The sequence below is a fragment of the Microcaecilia unicolor genome, chromosome 5 (genome assembly GCF_901765095.1).
Source record: "Microcaecilia unicolor chromosome 5, aMicUni1.1, whole genome shotgun sequence".
In the NCBI taxonomy this organism is placed as follows: domain Eukaryota; kingdom Metazoa; phylum Chordata; class Amphibia; order Gymnophiona; family Siphonopidae; genus Microcaecilia; species Microcaecilia unicolor.
Genome location: NC_044035.1, coordinates 17,828,981 through 17,848,332, shown reverse-complemented (window position 1 = coordinate 17,848,332; position 19,352 = coordinate 17,828,981). Strand labels below are relative to the sequence as shown.

General features: G+C 42.8%; 1 protein-coding gene across 2 annotated transcripts in view; it reads right to left on the bottom strand.

Moving 5' to 3' along the window:
- Positions 1-19,352, bottom strand: part of CCDC186 (coiled-coil domain containing 186) — a 193,935-nt gene that overhangs the window by 130,716 nt on the left and 43,867 nt on the right. For both annotated transcript variants that reach the window (XM_030202692.1, XM_030202693.1), the window contains exon 4: positions 12,696-12,822. In XM_030202692.1, coding sequence (XP_030058552.1) covers positions 12,696-12,822 — 127 coding nt within the window. The remainder of the gene's footprint in view (positions 1-12,695; positions 12,823-19,352) is intronic.

Below are 19,352 nucleotides of genomic sequence, written 5' to 3'. Positions count from 1 at the left end.
TGCCCCTGATCCATGCATGCTCCTCCCATGGCCATTCCCCCTTTTAACGGCACGTGAATCTTTATAGAATAGCACCTAACAAGATGCGAACGTAAACCCACATTATTGCCAATTTTAGGCAGATATTTGAACATTTTAGAGGTATCTTGTTATGAAATTACCCTCCTTTTGTGTGGCCAGAAATAGTTATTTGCAAAAATTTGCTGAATCCATTGCATGAAAGGTTAACAGGCACTTTGTAGAACCCCAACAAATGTGAGTCACCTAAAAATTCTTTAATGTAGTGACAACGTTCAACACGGCAATATTTTCTCCACAAAAAGTAAATAATTTATGGAGTTTGGCGAACTTGCATGCTAAGAGGGAGTGTGTCCTCATGGGAGCCCACATCCAGTGGAATATGCGCTGCAGAGACATCTGCGAATTGGACCCCCCTGACATCAGTGGGGTGTCCTCACTAGAACAACTAAAATATAGCAGTGGCCGCAGGGGCATGGGCCAAAGGGACAGGACCTAAGGGGCACGCCCCTTAGGAGCCCGAAGGAGGCCAGAGGGGCGGGGAGACCCCAATTCTGAACTTTTATCTACTAATGTGAGTACTTTATTTCCTATTCTAATGGGGAGAAAACATCAGGTTAAGGAGAATGCTCCTGCTCCAATGTGGGCCCCACAGACAGACATTTATCTGTGCAAGTAAAGTCACAGGTTTTAGACACCAAAACCTCTACTCCACTTTCATCCTCAGGAGCGTCCCTAAGTCCAGGTGGTCCCTCAACTCCTCCTCGCCCAGTATCCTCCTTTTTAGTATACCCAGAAGTAACAATTTCCCAGGAGGTGTCTTCTCCCTCTGGAACAGCTGAGCTGATTAACTTGGCTAGGTCTCCTCTTGCAAGTGGCATTGTGTTCTGGGCAGATCAAACAGGCTCCAGCAGATATAACTTTATTGATGTATGGAAGACATTAACAAGGGCTGAGACTACGCTACAGAACTCCGTTACTCAGTTATGTGTTTATTCAGAGCAGGCAACTAAGAAGTCTCGACAATTAGAATTTGGTGTGCTAGACTGTGCTCGACGCCTTCGAAGTCTGGAACCTAAGGTGGCAACACTTCAGGCGACATCCTCCGCCGGTATTAAGGATAGTCTGGTGCTACATAATAAGTGTGAATCTTTGGAGAACACGTATAAAGCTAGGAATCTTAGGATTCTTAATTTTCCTGTTACTCATGTATTGTCTCCTGAAATATTGCTTTGCAAATATGTAAACAAGGTGTTGGCCCTTCCTTATACTGATTCACTACAATTATCTAATTTATATTATATACCTCAGGGACAGATTACACAGAAATCTGAAGGAGAAGCACTGGATATAATAGACTCAAGTTGAATTTAACCTTACTAAATTTCAAGAGACTTCTCTGGATGAGTTCATACACAGGCAACTCTTTTGGTGACTTTTACGTCAGAAGCAGATAAATTTATGATTATGCAAGCTTTCTTTAAAAATAAGGGCACTTTATTTTGTGGCCAAAAAATGCAGATCTTTAATGATGTTGCTAGAGCCACCTAGGTTAGACATAAAAAATTTCTTGTTTTGAAGTCTCGTCCCCTTGCATCGGGAGCTACATTCTTTTTGAAGTTCCCATGCAAGTGTCTGATGGCTTTTCAGGGCCATAGGTATGTGTTTTTGGATCCTGGTCCTCTACAAAATGTCTTAACACAGAAAGGATCGACAGCAGGGGCAAATGTAGGTAAGAAATGAGTTGTAATTAGATAGTCAGCATTTTGTGGTTATCAGTTTTGGTACCCTATTTTTCTTATTCGTCATTTTGCCAATGCTACCATTAATGTGGATTTGATGTATTTAAATTTGCTTTATTTTTGCTTGTGAATTTGTTTCTTTTTGAAACCGATAAATAAAGAATATATACTTTTTTTTTTTAAAGTACATTTAGGAGACGAAGTGGCTCAGTGGTTAAAGCAATCAGCTGAGAATCAATACCCATTCCTGCCCCTGATGCTCTTGTGTCATTGGGCAGTAACAAACTTTTTCCATTCATAAAACTCTGTTTTATGCCCAGAAAAGGACCTTTATGGTATTCCCGGGGATATGCATGAAAGTACATACCGTGACAAAACAGCACGTAGGTGTATTTTTGGGCAGAGTTTTGATGGAGTGCAACCAGAGTTGCTATTTATCGGTGTACTTTATATACCTGCTCTTGAGGCAGCTTGAATATCCATGGCTTCAATCTAGCCACAATTTCTGCAGATTTACTAAGCCGCATTGTAGGTGTGCTAGTGCTAAAAATTAGCGTGCGCTTACACTACAGACTCCCATATATTCCTGTGGATGTCTCTAGCGTTAGCGTGCACTAAAAATGCTAGTGCACTTTAGTAAACAGAGTCCCTTAGTGTTTTATAAATCATGTAAGTGTTTGCGTGTCTTTTTAAGATAGGTGCATTCTCAGCTTCTTAACCTACATAAGTACATGCCATACTGGGAAAAGACCAAAGGTCCATCGAGCCCAGTATCCTGTCCACGACAGCGGCCAATCCAGGTCAAGGGCACCTGGCAAGCTACCCAAATGTACAAACATTTTATACGTTATTCCCGAAATTGTGAATTTTTCCCAAGTCCATTTAGTAGCGGTCTATGGACTTGTCCTTTAGGAAACCGTCCAACCCCTTTTTAAACTCTGCCAAGCTAACTGCCTTCACTGCGTTGTCCGGCAACGAATTCCAGAGTTTAATTATGCGTTGGGTGAAGAAAAGTTTTCTCTTATTTGTTTTAAATTTACTACACTGTAGTTCCATTGCATGCCCCCTTGTCCTAGTATCTTTGGAAAGCTTGAACAGACGCTTCACATCCACCTGTTCCACTCCACTCATTATTTTATACTTTCTACATTTCTCATTTGTCAGGGATACAGAATGTAAGCTCTCTGGGACATGGACACATTCAGCCTGAATATTTATTCCCAACATAAAACGATATGTACATGCAGTAACACTATAAAAATGATGAACGCAGCAAAACAATTCTGAACAAGGGTCTCTTTCTCAATGTTACATTTGGACGCACTTCCTAGTGTATTTTGTAATGTGTTTACAGTTTTTAGCTTCTGGAATCGCTGACTGGGCTGTTTTACTTCTGACCATTGATATTTGGCTGTATTCTTAGTAGTAAAGCAATCTATATTTCACTTTGACTAGTGCAGGCGTCCCTTGAAAAAGCCATAAGGAGCGAAACAGGTACCTGTCGGGGCAACATTACCACCGGGACTGACCGGAAAGTGCGGAACAGCATTAGCACCAGTATCTAAAGATAAGTGCTAATAGTAATAAGTGTAGCGCTAAACATATAGCTCCCATAGCTGTGACGGGCAGGTAATACTGCCGGATATTCGGATCTAAACAGGAGTAGAGGTCAGCTCACATACAGAATAAGGATAGAAACGATTGTGAAGCTACAAGATATCTACAATAATAGATGAATAATATAATAAAAAATTTTAAAAAATTATATAAAAATTCGTAAATAGTGGTAGGAAAGGGGGTATATTTGCACTAAAAGCAGCATACATGACCCCAGTGACCTTATGAGACTTTCCCCTCACACCTGAACAGTGCACAATCCTTTACCTGTGTACTAACAGATACTCCTAAGATTATCTCTACTTGTTTATGTATTGTATCCTAGAAATAAGCAGTGGATTTTCCCCAAATTCATCTTAATAAAGGCTTACAGACTTTTCTTTTAGGAAGATATCCAAACCTTTTTTAAATCCCTGTAAGCTAACTGCTTTTACTACACTCTCTGGCAATGAATTCCAGATTTTAAATACATGTTGAGTGAAAAAATATTTTCTCCAATTTGTTTTAAATTTACTACTTTGTGGCTTCACTACATGCCCCCTGGGAGTCCTAGTATTTTTGGAAAGAGTAAACAAGAAATTCACATCTACCCGTTCCACTCCACTCATTATTTTATACACCTCTATCCTATCTCCCCCTCAGCCTTCTTTTCTCCAGGCTGAAGAGAACCAGCCGCTTCAGTCTTTCCTCATAGGGAAGTCGTCTAGTCCCCTTTATCATTTTTGTCACCCTTCTCTACACCTTTTCTAATTCCACGAAATCTTTTTTGAGATGCAGTGACAAGATTTGCACACAGCATTCAAGATGCGATCGCATCATGCAGCGATACAAAGGCATTATATTGTCATTTTTGCTTTCCATTCCTTTAGTAACAGGGCCCCAAAGCGATATAGAGAAGCGATAAGAAACAAGTATGTTGGATAAATAAGGAGGCATTCCACTATAGTAGGACTTAGGAGTGAGAAAGAGGATTCTGAACTGGATCCTGAAAGTGACTGAGCAAAGGAGTTACATGGTCATAAAAAAGGCTAAAGGACAGTTACAACGTAAATAATAAATACAAATAAAATCCTCCTCCTTCTTCTTTCTTCCCAAGAATTTTTAGAAATTCCATAAACCTAACCTCCCTCCCAAATTCCCAAAACCTAGGTTCCCATCAGCATTTCTAATCAAACATGATCTAAATGAAATCACCAACGAAATCAACCAATGAACGAAACAACTATCTTTCAAAAATCTCTGAAGACATTCTTCTTCAACAAGGCCTACAATAAGAATCCACAGCCTCACTAAGTCACCTCACCAACCCACTCAATTATGAACGCCCACCTTCTATAACTACCCTAATCACTCTCTTCCTTCTTCTATCTTCCCTTCCTTAATCGCTACACATTACTAACTGTATCTGATCTGATATCCTGAAATGACAATGTTAACAAACCTACGTAAGCCACACTGAGCCTGCAAATAGATGGGGGAATGTGGGATACAAATGCAATAATTAATAAATAATTTCATTTCCTCCTTTATAGCCAAGGCATGATCTTTTTCCAAAATCCCAGACTCAAAGCCCACCTCTTCAATGTCGCCTTCGGCACCTAACCACCACACCTCTACTCAAGAAATCTAGACTGCACCATCTTGACATTTCGTCCTTTAGATTGTAAGCTCCTTTGAGCAGGGGCCGTCCTTCTTTGTTAATTTGTAAAGCGCTGCGTAACCCTAGTAGCGCTCTAGAAATGTTAAGTAGTAGTAGTAGTAAAGTCTGATTTCGATTCTGAGCAAACTGCTATCAGAAGAGACTTACACAACTGAGGACATCACAGCCCCTAGGCAACACTCCTGTTTAAGTTTGACTCTCTTGTCGTCATTTCAGCAGGTAATAGTTGCTACCAGTGATAATGTTCCGTCAGCTGCCTGGAAAGTTTTTCGCCCTTCTGGAACCTTTCTGAACTTGTTTCCTTTTCTCTACTGTAACCGGAATGACTTGTGTTTAGCCACCCATTTATCCCAATTGACTCTGTACTACCCATCTTGTCCCCATCTATATATCTGCATTTGGCCCCTCAGCTACATAGAAAAGAATTATCATCATATCTATGCTATTTGAATGTTCTATTGTGTTGCTTCTTAGGTGTTTCATTGGTATTATACTGACATCATATTGTATCTATGTTATTTGAATATTCTTCCATACTGTCTATTATGGTATTGTTGGAATTGTCCTGACATCATATTTCCAACTTTACCTCATTGATTAGATTTATGTTTATATTTGGTCATTTTATTACTGTGAAGCTGTTAACAAAATTCTATTTTTTGTGTTAAACTGGACCTGCTATACACCGCTTTGGGTGAATCTGTTTATAATGGAAGTGAATAAATCCCAATAAAATAAATAAAAGGTGGAGACCATCACTAACTCCATATATTTTTTAATTAAAGTTATACATCATTTTAGTACGACTGCATATAAACACATGTATGCACGCATGTATACACGCACGAGTTTATATGCTATCCTATTAAAGAGAGAAATAATCAGAAAGCGAGGAGGAAGTGACGTCACGGACCTGAATGGCTGCCTAGAGAGCTAGCTCCGTTGCCACCCTCCGTAACTGAGCAATAATAGCGTTCCTTTGCTTGTTTGACGAACTAAATTAGCTACTGCAACGTTCCTTGTGGTGTGTGGAATCTAAAGCGACACTCCCCGCTGAAATACATGGCGGCGTCTCGGAGGGAGAGTGAACCCACGTTGGAGAAGCCGGCGCTCCGGACCACGCGGCGCCATGTGCTCTCGTCGGCACCCGCCTCACATTCTGACTCGGACTCCGCTCCATCCCTGTGCGAATCGGGAAAATCAACAGGTAAGCGGGGGTTGCCCAAAGACTTAACGCGTTTTCTAATGGAGATCCGCAAGGAAATCAAAGCGTCAAAGGAGGAAATCCTAGAAAAGATGGACGGGCTGAGCGTAGACCTCCGGGAGATGGGAGGCCGCGTGGAAGAATTGGAGGTGCGGGTAGATGAGAACGCGGAAAAACTGATCGAGACTGAAACCCGTCTTTCGAAAATACTCACCTCCTATGCCGAAATGCAGCTTAAACTGGACGATTTAGAAAACCGAGGGCGTCGTAACAACTTGCGTTTTCGTGGAGTCCCGGAGGTGGGGGACCATGAGGATGTTGGCGCCATAGTAAAGCTGCTATGTAGCAAGTTGATAGACACTCTAGATATCACATTTGAGCGCGCACACAGAGCATTGGGGAGACAGACAGACAATAGACCACGGGACATTGTGGTCTGCTTCACCTCCTTCACCGCAAAGGAACAGTTGCTACAGAAAGCGCGCCAAGTACAGCACATTGAGTATAATGATGCACAAATTAAAGTCTTTCAGGATTTGTCTGCTCACACCTTGTCCCTGAGGAAAGTGATGAAACCAGCACTGGAAGTATTAACAAAGAATAAAATCCCCTACAGATGGGCTTTTCCATTTGCCCTTTGCTTCACAACAGGTGGACGTATGTACCGAACCCGGACCCTGGAAGAAGTGTGGAAGATACTACGAACCGAGGGACTGGTGTCCACAGAAGGCCCACCAACTGAACTAGATCCGACCACGCGAGCTAAGCTGCAGAAATGGCAGAGAGTCCAGGGCAAGGGGAAAAAGGCACGATCAGGCACCTGAAGTTGTAAAATGAACTTGTGCTGTGCGTTGCAGTGGAGAGTCATGTCAATTTGTATTTGTTAAGTATGCCTATATAAGTAAGAGTGCTGGGAATGGGATAACTTGACCGATGTTAAAGTAGTATTGGAAATAGATGAACCACTCCCACAGGGGCGAAAAGTTTTGTACAATTGAAGAGGGATTATAGCGTAAAAAGCAGGGATATGAAGGGATGGGGGAGGGGGGAGGGGGCCTTGGGTAGCTGTTTGGGTTAATGGGTTCTTCCTTCTGTATTCCTAGTCGAGGGACTAAAAACCTCGCTAGTGGTTTCCTGGGAAGGGGGAGATGGGAGGGAGGGAGTATAGGGGGGGAGGGGGACGATTGTTCATTAGGGAAAAAATGTACTATGAAGTATAGAATGGGGGATCAAGAACTAAACTACTTGGGGAGAATCCGGAGAAGGGGCAAGAAGGGTCAGATACCAGAAGGTTTGAATGTTCCTCATACACTGTTTCATAGGGATGATTTACTGAACAAGTTTAATGTCTGACTTTAAGATACTTACTTACAATGTAAAAGGGCTTAATTCCCCATACAAACGCCATGCCCTTCAGCGTGAGTTACGCTTAATGTGCCCGAAGGTGGTGTTTTTACAGGAAACGCATATGTTACCAAAGCATGAGGGGTTATTGGCATCTAAAATGTATCCAGGGGTATACTGTGCTTCTGATGTTAAAGGGGGGAAAAAAAAAGGAGTTGCTATTTTGTTTCATAAAGATATCCAGGTACGGGTTCTCCACCTGAGGAGAGACGTAACGGGGCGATATCTCTTTTTGCATGTGCAGCTTGAGAGGGAGGAGTTTACTTTGGCCAATATATACGCCCCCAACGAAAACCAGGAGGGATTTTTCAGACAACTTCATAGGGAATTGCAATCGTTTTCCCGGGGGAGGGTATTCATGGCAGGAGACTTCAATGCAACCATGCAACCTGGTCTGGACAGGTCAGCATCTCCTACTAAAGCTGATTACAACATTTCCCAAGCTTTGCGGAACTTAGTAGAAGAAATGGGTCTGTGTGATTGGTGGCGAATGTGTCACCCGAGGGGGCGGGATTATACTTTTTACTCCCAAGCGCACCTGTCCTATTCGAGACTAGACTATGTCTTTCTGGACAGAACCCTCTCGGAGGGGGGGGGGGAATCCGCTATTGGCCATATTACAATCTCAGACCATGCTCCGGCGTGGGTTGTGGTTCCTTCGTTAGAGGGAGAGCGAAGAGAATGCAGGTGGTCATTTAATAATTGCCTGTTGCAGGATCCTCAGATTGTAGCGGATTTCCTTCCGGTCCTGAAGGAATATTTTGAAATAAACATGGACTCGGGGCCAGCTTTGAGTACTGTGTGGGACGCCTTTAAGGCGGTGGCACAAGGATATTTTATTAAGTGTGCCAGTCACAGAAATAGGATACACAGAGAGCGCTTGTTGAAATGTATGGATCTCATTGGGGACCTTGAGTCCAAATACAGGACGTCGGGTAGGGTGGCTGATTATCGTAAGTTACAGGATGTGAGATTGGAACTGACTGTGCTGCATGAGGAAAGCTTGAAGTTTGTGCATGCTCGATTGAAACAGGTGTATTATGAAGGGACTAATAAGCCAGGGAGATTGTTGGCGCGGAAATTGAGAAAGATGAGAGCTGACAGACATGTTATGCGAGTGAAAGCTGAGAATGGTACAATGCTGTATAAATCTGCCCAAATTAGAGATCGTTTTGCTCAGTTCTATGAGTCTCTGTATAGAGAAGATGCCGCCGTACAGGTGGGGGGGATAGACCAATATCTAGCAGATAGAGGGCTGGCAGTATTATCCGAACAGCAGAAAAAAGAACTGGATGACCCAGTGCAACTAAAAGAAGTATTGCAGGTTATTAGGGACTTACCAACGGGAAAGACGCCAGGCCTGGATGGCTTTACTAATGAGTTCTTCAAGAAATTTGCGCGAGAGTTGGCGCCCTGCTTAACATTGGTCATTAACTCAGTTAGAGAAGGACAGGCACTGCCTAGAACTATGTTAGAAGCCTGGGTGGCAGTAATACCTAAACCTCAGAAAGATGGAGCGGATTGTGCTTCCTACCGCCCTATATCAATTTTAAATACGGATGTTAAAATCCTGGCAAAAGTCCTTGCCAATCGGCTGGGGAGGTTCTTACCTACCTTGATTCACCCAGACCAAGTGGGATTTGTGCCAAAGAGACAGGCCATGGACAATGTGCGCAGAACTCTGGACTTGATGCATTGGGCTCGGTCGAGGGCCTGTCCGTTGGTCCTGTTGGGGCTGGATGCGGAGAAGGCCTTCGATCGAGTCCATTGGGGATTCCTGGATAAGGTCCTGCACAGGCTCGGGATAGGGCCCCTGTTTAGAGCTTGGACCCAATCGCTTTATACAAGACCGCAGGCATGTGTTAGGATTAACGGAGGGAACTCGGAGATGTTCTCGCTGGGGAGGGGCACCCGACAGGGATGCCCGCTGTCCCCAATGTTGTTTGCCTTGACAATGGAGCCACTGGCTGCTGCAATCCGGGAGAATGTGAATGTAACAGGGGTGGAGGTAAAGGGGCAGGAGTACAAAATCGCATTGTTTGCGGATGATGTGTTATTGTCGTTAACAAACCCATTAACCTCATTGCCTAACTTACTAAAGGAAATTGAGAAATACTCGCGGGTCTCAGGCTATAAGCTTAACGCTAATAAGTCAGAAGGACTGGTGGTGGGAGTGTCGCCACGAGTGTATGAGGCCTTGCAGGCGTCATTTGTCTTTAAATGGTCAACTAGATCCATACAATACCTGGGGGTACAGATCCCTGCGGACCAGTCGGAATTGTTTTCAGCTAATTACCCGATATTGCAAAAAGAGATCTATAGAGATTTGGGCAGATGGTCCCTCATTGGACTCTCCTGGCTGGGCCGAATAGCGGCAATTAAGATGAACGTCTTGCCTCGGCTAATGTATCTTTTTCAGGTCCTTCCCTTGAAGGTACCCCGGGCTTATCTGTCTAATTTACAGGACCGTCTGATGCGGTTTATTTGGAATCAAAAGAGACCCCGCTTGGCACGGGCAATTCTCTATAGGAATAAAAATCAGGGAGGTTTAGCAGTTCCGAATCTGTGTTGGTATTATTGGGCGGCACAGGCTAGATCGGCGGTAGAGTGGTTCAGAGGGGAAGATCATAAGCTTTGGGTACAATTGGAACAATCCATGGTGGGATCCCGTAAGCTGGGTAATTTGATGTGGCTACCCAACAAGTATAGAGGGCGGGTTGAGTGCTTTCCACCGGCGGTACAAGCCACTTTTTATTATTGGGATCGGATGTTTATTGATCGGCAACCGCCTGTTTCGGGCTTGGCGCCCATAGTTGACAACCCGTTGTTCGAGCCGAGTGTGGGAAACCCCGTGTTGGTACGCTGGGCTGAAGCCGGACTAGATATGATGGGCCAATTGCATGTAGGAGGGGAGGTGGTTACCTTTGAGGCTTTGAAGGATGATTTTGGGGTGCGGCAGAGTGACTTTTATGTTTATTTACAATTGATACATTTTCTGAAAGGGTCTGTTTATGTAACTTGTCTTAAGAGGGAAACGCACCCCATGGAAGAAGTATGTGTGCGATATCACAGTACACGGGGGATGATCACTTATCTTTATGCGGTGCTAGCCGGACACCAAAAGCCATCTTTGTTACATAGGAGAAAGTGGGAGCAGGAATTGGGTTTCACCCTAACGGACGAAAAGTGGCTACAGCTGGAAAAGGGGACAATGCGTGCAGCGAGATCAATACCTATGAAAGAAAATGCAATTAAGGTCTTCTTCCGCTGGTATCTTACTCCGGCGCGCTTGCACCATATGTTTGGGCAGGTCTCAGATAGATGTTGGAGGAGATGTGACGCTCTAGGTACAATGGGCCATATATGGTGGACCTGCCCAAAGGCTAGAGCGTATTGGAGAGCAGTCCAGGCGCGCCTTCAGAGATGGATAGGGGGACCTGTGCGGTGGCATCCATTAGTATACATACTGGGCCAGCGACCAGCAGGTCTCAAAGACCATGAATGGCTTCTGACAAGGGGAGCCTTGCAGACAGCCAGAGCGAATCTGGCTCAGAGTTGGAAGTCGCCATTGGTACCACCATTAACACGCTGGCTTACCAAGTTACGATATGTGTGCGAGATGGAGAGATTGATTGCAGTTAAAGCCCAGGTCCTGCCTAAGTGGGAGAGAATATGGGGGCCTTTTTTGAACGCTGAGTAGGGGTAGTGCCACCGGAACGTCTCTAAAAATAGGGCTTCATAGTTGGACACGGGGAGTGGGAGAAGGGGGGGGGGGTGGGAGGGATGGGTTGGTTTGGATGGGGGGGAGAGTTTTCTTTGTACAAAAATGAAAAAGTTGAAGTTGCTTACAGATTTCAGTTTGTTTCGACACAACTTCAGATCATAGTTTATATTTGTATTCCTACTACCGCTATAATTTTGTAATGTTTATTAGCTGTAACTATTTTGTTATGTATCTGAATAAGTACAATAAAGACTTCTAAAAATTAAAAAAAAAAAAGAAATAATCAGAAAGCAAGACAATAACCCCTGCATTGTATATATGGCAACTAAAATCGCACATGTGCAAACTGGATGCACAACTTGTTTAAACAAGCCAATCAGTGCCGATAATTGGTCATGAACAAGCAATTATTAGCACTAATTAGAATTTATGAGTGCAACTTTCTAAGCGTATTCTGTAAAGTGGTGAGCATAAATTCTAACAAATGGATCACAAAAGGGGGTGTGGCCATGGGCGGTCGTGAGCATTCCTAAAAATTACACATACTGTCATAGAATGTCCAATCTGCGCTTAAGTTAGGTGCAGGCATTTACACCAGGTTTTAGTTGGTGCAAACGGTGGCGCCTAAATTTTAGCCGTGGGTACGGGCGCTACACGTATTCTATAAAACGTGCCTAATTTTAGGTGAAGTTTACAGAAAGCACTAAGAGTGGATTTTTTTAGTCACCTTATATTGAATCCGGTCCTTAAGAGACTAATTTTATAAAGAGCACACAGATCTGGAGTTGGAGAAGACACACCTGTTTTAAAAACACAGACATGTATGTGTCTTTTGTGTTTAGGAAATAGTAGCACAAATCCAGCAGAAACTGAATCTACATTTAATGTGGAGATCATGCCTGCTCCGGAGCAGGTGTAAATATCAGCATGTAAATTTCACACATACACATGCATATTTTATATATTCCTATCTGGACTCTGCCCAAGCTGCACTCAAACTCCTCCCCTGAACATGCTTAACTCTAGAGTCACTTACAAGGAGGGATACACCTAATACACCGCCCATACTTTAAGCATGAGGTAATTACACACATAAATAGCATTAGAAGTGTAAAAATGGTTTATAAAACTCCCTCCCTTCACACCAATTAGCCTATGCAGTCAGCCTGCCCGTGCCTGTCATCATGATTCACGTGCAGGGACAGTGGTGTCCATCTCCTCAGTAAGCAAGGGATTCTGGACATGAGGTCAAGCACTGCACTGTTAACAGTACAAAGCAACTCTGCTATTAATCAAGATTACAGAAGACTTTACTGAATTTAGTACCTGCTTAATAATGCCAACGTGGTGCTTTTCTGTTTCTGCTCGTTTTTTCAATTCTTCTTTCAAGTTGTCTTTTTCCGAACAGATCTCTAAAATCAGTTCCTGATGCTTTTTGTTCTCTTTAATCAACCTATTTTGAAAGCAGAAATTTTTCAGTTTTAGAAAATCAGTACAATAAGTGCTGTATCAAGCAATCAATTACAACCCGCATCATGGAAGGAGAAGAGGCATTAAACAGGAAAATGAACCTAAAAAAAAATCAAGACGTATCACAATATAACCTGGTGTAAACAAAGGTGATCTATCATTCCTCCACCAATGATCGCATTACTTCACTTCCCTATCAAAGGTCTTTCTAGCTGATCTGGTTCAAAGAAAGCAATTAGCATCTAAAAAGTTAATAATACACTCAGAAGGAAGTTTTAAGGGCAGGGCAGGAACAGGGTTCAGAATTATTGTCTGTTAAGGGTAAGGATATTTCAGACTTAACTGCTTTTTTGAAAACTAATCAGGATGATTTTTCTGAGCACTCATCCCTTCTAGTTTCCTTTTCCTCAAAAATTTAGGAAAACGGTGGAATTGAAAAGTTACTTTAGGAAAAAAGAATTTCTGTTTGTTGAGGAAAATATAGATTTTTCCAGAGCTACACAAGTTAGACATAAAAATGTCTTAATTTTAAGTCAAGGGATTTAACTCTGGAAGCTACATTATTTTTTATTTCCTTCTAAGTGTTTAAAAAAAAAGAGAGAAATAGGTGCAAATTTATAAAAAATACTGGGGACTACAGTCTACTACAACAATAGATATTACATATTAAAATTCAGCCATGTCCTGATGCCACTTAAGGGGACCTAAAAATGAAAGGTGGCGGATCTCACGCATCACCTAGATAGGATTTTAGATAGTGCTGCGGAGGAGCCGGCTGTCTTGGTACACGTGGGTACCAATGACACAGGAAAACGTGGTAGGGAGGTTCTGGAAGCCAAATTTAGGCTTCTAGATAGAAAGTTGAAATCCAGATCCTCCAGGGTAGCGTTTTCAGAAATGCTCCCCTTTCCACGCGCAGGACCCAAGGTTCCAAAATCTCAATGCGTGGTTGAGACGATGGTGAAGGGACGAGGCATTTAGATTTGTTAGGAACTGGTCGACGTTCTGGGGAAAGGGGAGCCTGTTCCGAAAGGATGGGCTCCACCTTAACCAGGATGAAACCAGGCTGCTTGAGCTAACATTTTAAAAAAAGATAGAGCAGCTTTTAAACTAAACTGGGGGGGGGGGGGGGGGGGGGGGGGGAGCCAACAGTCGCCCAGAAGCACCTGGTTCAGTGTGAAGTATCCTAGAAGGATATTATTGAAACAGGATCTTTAGGGAATCCCAACAGAGAGGTTTCAATAATGATGAAAGAAAGCCAGGAGTTTTCAACGGGATGCAAATTATTCCTATTAACTTCAAAGCAGCCTGTAGATGAAAGGAAAAAAAGACAATTTGAAGTGTCTATACAAATGCTAGAAGCCTTAAAATAAGAAAGAAGAATTGGAGTATCAAACATATAAACGGCGAGTGACCGTACTCACTCGCAAATGCGCAGTAGAGACCTTCTCTGCCCCGCCCCCGCGTCAATACGTGATGACGGGGGGCGGAACACAGAGGATCTGTACTGCGCATTTCTGAGGGAGGGACACCGCCGTCTAACGCTCCCCCCACCCGAGTCGCCGCCGCCACCCACCTTCTACCCAGTCGGGCCCTCATTCCACTATTGAAACAGCGAGGGTCCAGGAACGCAGCACTGAGCTCTGCTGAGCTGCCGACATCGCCATTCCTTCTTCTTCTCTGCCTCTGTCCCCCCTCGACGACGTTACGTCACACGAGGGCGGGACAGGCAGAGAAGAAGAAGGAAGGCCGACGTCGGCAGCTCAGCAGAGCTCAGTGCTGCGTTCCCGGACCCTCGCTGTTTCAATAGCGGAGCGAGGGTCCGGCCGGGTGGAAGGTGGGTGGTGATGGCTCGGTGGGGGGGGGAGGGGGGGCGCGAATTCGGAGGGGGAGGGGCAGCGGCGAACGCGGGGGCGGGCCTTTCAACCCCCCCTTCCTATAATAGCCCGTTTTTACGGGCTCAAAGGCTAGTATAGCACTAAATGAAGAGGTAGATATAAGAGGTATCTCAGAGACCTGGCAAGGTACAAATTATATCGCAATTGGAACAAGGGTTGCGCTATATGTTAGAGAGAGAATTGAGTCAAACAAAATAAACATTCTACATGAAACAGATAGAAGTGTGGAATCTTTATGGATAGAATTTCCAGGTTTGAAGGGACGGAGTATACTGGTAGGGCTGTACTACTGTCCTCCAGGACAGAATGGGCAGATGAAAATATGTTTACAGAAATTCGAAAAGCTTGCAAACTGGGCAACATTATAATAATGGGCAATTTCAATTATCCTAATATTGACTGGACAAATGTTACATCAGGGAGTGCTAGGGAGGTACAATTTCTAGATGTAATAAATGACTGTTTCTTGGAGCAACTAGTACTGGAACCGAGAAGGGGAGCTGTTTTGGATCTAATCTTTAGTGGAATGCAGGGCACAGTATGAGAGGTAACTGTGTTGGATCCTCTGAGAAACAGTGATCATAACATGATCAAATTTGAGCTGATATCAGGAGTAAAGTTATTAAGGAAATCTACTGTAGCAGATTTTCATTTTCGAAAGGGCGACAATGACAAAATGAAGAAAATGGTTAAAAACATTTTGAAAGGATCAGCCGCAAATGTTAGTACTTTAAATCAGGCATGGATGTTGTTTAAAAATATCATGGAAGCCCAGACTAGATGTATTCCACGTATTAACAAAGGTGGAAAAAAGAGCAAACAACAGCCAGCATGGTTAAATTGAGGCAAAAGAGGCTATCAAAACCAAAAGAACATCCTTCAAAAAAAAATGGAAAAAATCTGAATGAAAAAAAAATATGAAGCAACATAAGCTCTATCAAGCCAGATGCAAAGCACTGATAAAGATGGTGAAAACAGAATATGAAGAAAAACTCACCATGGAGACAAAAACTCATAAGAACACTTTTTCAGGTATATCAGATGCAGGAAATCTGTGGGACTGTTAGATCAGGAAGGAGCAACTCAGGGAGGACAAGGCCATAGTGGAAAGGCTGAATGAAATCCTTGCTTTGGTCTTTATGGAAGAAAATGAAGAGATCTATTTATACTAGAAATGGTTTTCAGGGGCAACAATGTAGAGCAACTGAAAGAAATCTTGGAGAACTTGGAAGATGTACTGAGCCAAACTGACCAAATAAAGAGCAATAAATCACCTGAACCGGATGGTATACACCCCAGGGTACTGAAAGAACTCAAACATAAAATTGCTGATCTGCTGCTAGTGATTTGTAACCTGTCATTAAAATTGTTCATAGTACCTGAAAACTGGAGGGTGGCCAATGTGACGCCGTTGACGCCGATTTTTAAAAAGGGTTCCAGTGATGATCCGGGAAATTACAGACCACTAAACCTGACTTCAGTGCTGGGCTAAATAGTGGATACTATTATAAACAATAAACACAGTACACGTACACAAACATAGTTTAATGGGACACAGTCAGCATGGATTCAGCCAAGAAAGGTCTTGCCTCACCAAACTGCTTCACTTCTTTAAAGGAATGAATAAACATGTCGATAAAGGTGAGCCAGTTGACGTAGGGTATCTAGACTTTCAGAAAGCTTTTGACAACGTACCTCATGAGAGACTCCTGAGAAAATTAAGGACTCATGGGACAAGAGACAATGTCTTTCTATGGATTAAGAATTGATTATTGCACAGAAAACAGAGGGTAGGGTTAAATGGGCATTTTTCTCAATGGAGGATGGTAGATAGTAGAGTGCCGCAGGTCTGTACTGGGATACCGGTGCTATTTAACATATTTATAAATGATCTGGCTATCGGAACGACAAGTGAAGTGATTAAATTTGCAGATGACACAAAACTATTCAAAGTTGTCTAAACGTATGCAGATTATGAAACATGGAAGGAAGACCTTAGGAAACTGGAAGACTGGGCATCCACATGGCAGATGAAATTTAATGTAGACCAATGCAAAGTGATGCACATTGGGATGAATAATCTGAATCAGCTATCTGATGCTAGGGTCCACTTTAAGGGTCAGCAGTCAAGAAAAAGGCCTAGGTGTCACTGTAGACAATACACTGAAATCTTCTGACCACCATGCAGTGGAGGCCAAAAATATAAACAGGATGCTAGGAATTATTAGAAGGATGAAAAAAATAAGATGAAAAATATATTGCCTCTGTATCGCTCCATGGAGCGACCTCACCTTGAGTACTGTGCTGAACTCTGGTGGCCGTATCTCAAAATAAGATATATCAGAATCAGAAAAGGTGCAAAGAAGGGTGACCAGAATGATAGAGGGGATGGAACTGCTCCCTTATGATGAAAAGCTAGAGAGATTAGGGCTCCTCAACTTGGAAAAGAGACAGCTGAGGGGAGATATGATTGAGGTCTACAAAATCCTGAGTCGTGTGGAATGGGTGGAGGTGAATTGACTTTTCACTCATTCAAAAAGTATTAACACTAGGGGACATTCAATGAAATTGCATAGGAATACTTTTAAAATAAATAGGAGGAAATATTTTTTCACTCAAAGACTAGTTAAGCTCTGGAACTTGTTGCTGGAGGATATGGTAGCAATTAACATATCCAGTTTTATAAAAAGGTTTGAACAAGGTTCCTGGAGGAAAGGTCCACAGTCCTTTATTGAGATGGACATGGGGGAAGCCACTGCTTGCTCTGGGATTGGTAGCATGGAATGGTGCTACTAATTGGGATCAGTCAGGAATCTGTGACCTCGATTGGCCACTGCTGGAAGCAGGATACTGGGCTAGATGGACCATTGGTCTGACCCAGTATGGCCATTCTTATGTTCTTATGATTAAAAAGTATATTTTACACAAGAACATAAGCGTTGCCATACTGGGACAGATCAAGCCCAGCCTCCTGTTTCCAATCCAGGTTACAAGTACCTGGCAAGATCCCAAAACAGTACAATAGATTTTATGTTGCTTATCCTAAAAATACGCACTGGATTTTCCACAAATCCATCTTAACAGCTTATGGACTTTTCCTTTAGGAAGTTATCCAAATCTTTTTTAAACCCACTAAGCCACCTGCTTTTACCACATTCTCTGGCAACGATTTTCAGAGTTTAATTACACGTTGAGTGAAGAAATATTTTCTGCAATTTGTTTTCTATGTACTACTTAGTAGCCTCATTGTGTGTCCGTCCCCTAGTCCTAATATTTTTGGAAAGAGTAAACCAGCGATTCACGTCTAGCTGTTCCACTCCACTCTTTGTTTTATAGACCGCTATCATATCTCTCCTCAGCTGTCTTTTCTCCAAGCTGAAGAGCCCAGCCACTTTAGCCTTTCCTCATAGGGAAGTCATCCTATTCCCTTTATCATTTATCATAGTCTAGGTACAGGGTCCAAAAATTTACAACAGGAATTCACGGACATTTCTAACCATTCCACATCATTATTTGACAGATAGGTTATAAAGTAATGGAACAAAGTCTGACAATATACCCTGTTAGATAAGTTATCTATGAACTGTGTTCTCTGTAGGAGTGCTACATTTAATAGGCTTCATATTGTTCATACACCTTGAATGTATTTTCTGCCCAAACAGACACGAACAAACGGATAACATTTTAAGGCTTTATGGGGCATTAGAGGAATAGCTATCTTGCAAATTTAGAGGCCCTTTTTCTAAGCTGTGTTAAAAAGTAGCCTGCGATATCTCTAGCATGGGGTTTCCTGCGCACTGAGGCCACTATTAGCAGGACTGGGCACGTCTACTCTCCGCCCCCAAACACGTGGGTACTGTGTGCTCAACAGAAAACTACCGTGAGACACCTCAGCGCACCTTGGTAGTGGATTTTATCATACAGTAAGCACAGATTAGTGCTTACCACAGCTTAGTAAAAAGGGCCCCTCATTTTGATCCTATTGATTGTAATTACCATTTAACAAGCATCATTTGTTCTTTATTTTCTCTGTTTAGTTAGATTCCTGTCTTCCTATCGTATTTTAATCTCTTAGGAACAGTTGCCAGTCTGGCAGTACATAAGTACATAATTATTGTCACACTGGGACAGACCAAAGGTCCATCAAGCCCAGCATCCTGTTTCCAGCAGTGGCCAATCCAGATCAGAAATAGCTGGCAAGATCCCAAAAAGTACAAAACATTTTATACTGCTTATCCCAGAAATAGTGGATTTTCCCCAAGTCCATTTAATAACGGTCTATGGACTTTTCCTTCAGGAAGCAGGCCAAACCTTTTTTAAACTCCGCTAAGCTAACTGCCATTACCACATTCTCTGGCAACGAATTCCAGAGTTTAATTACACGTTGAGTGAAGAAAGATTTTCTCCGATTCGTTTTAAATGTACTACTTTGTAGCTTCATCGCATGCTCCCCTAGTCCTAATATTTTTGGAAAGCGTGAACAGACGCTTCACATCTACCCATTCAACTCCACTCATTATTTTATAGACCTCTATCATATCTCCCCTCAGCCGCCTTTTCTCCAAGCTGAAGAGCCCTAGCCGCTTTAGCCTTTCCTCATAGGGAAGTCGTCCCA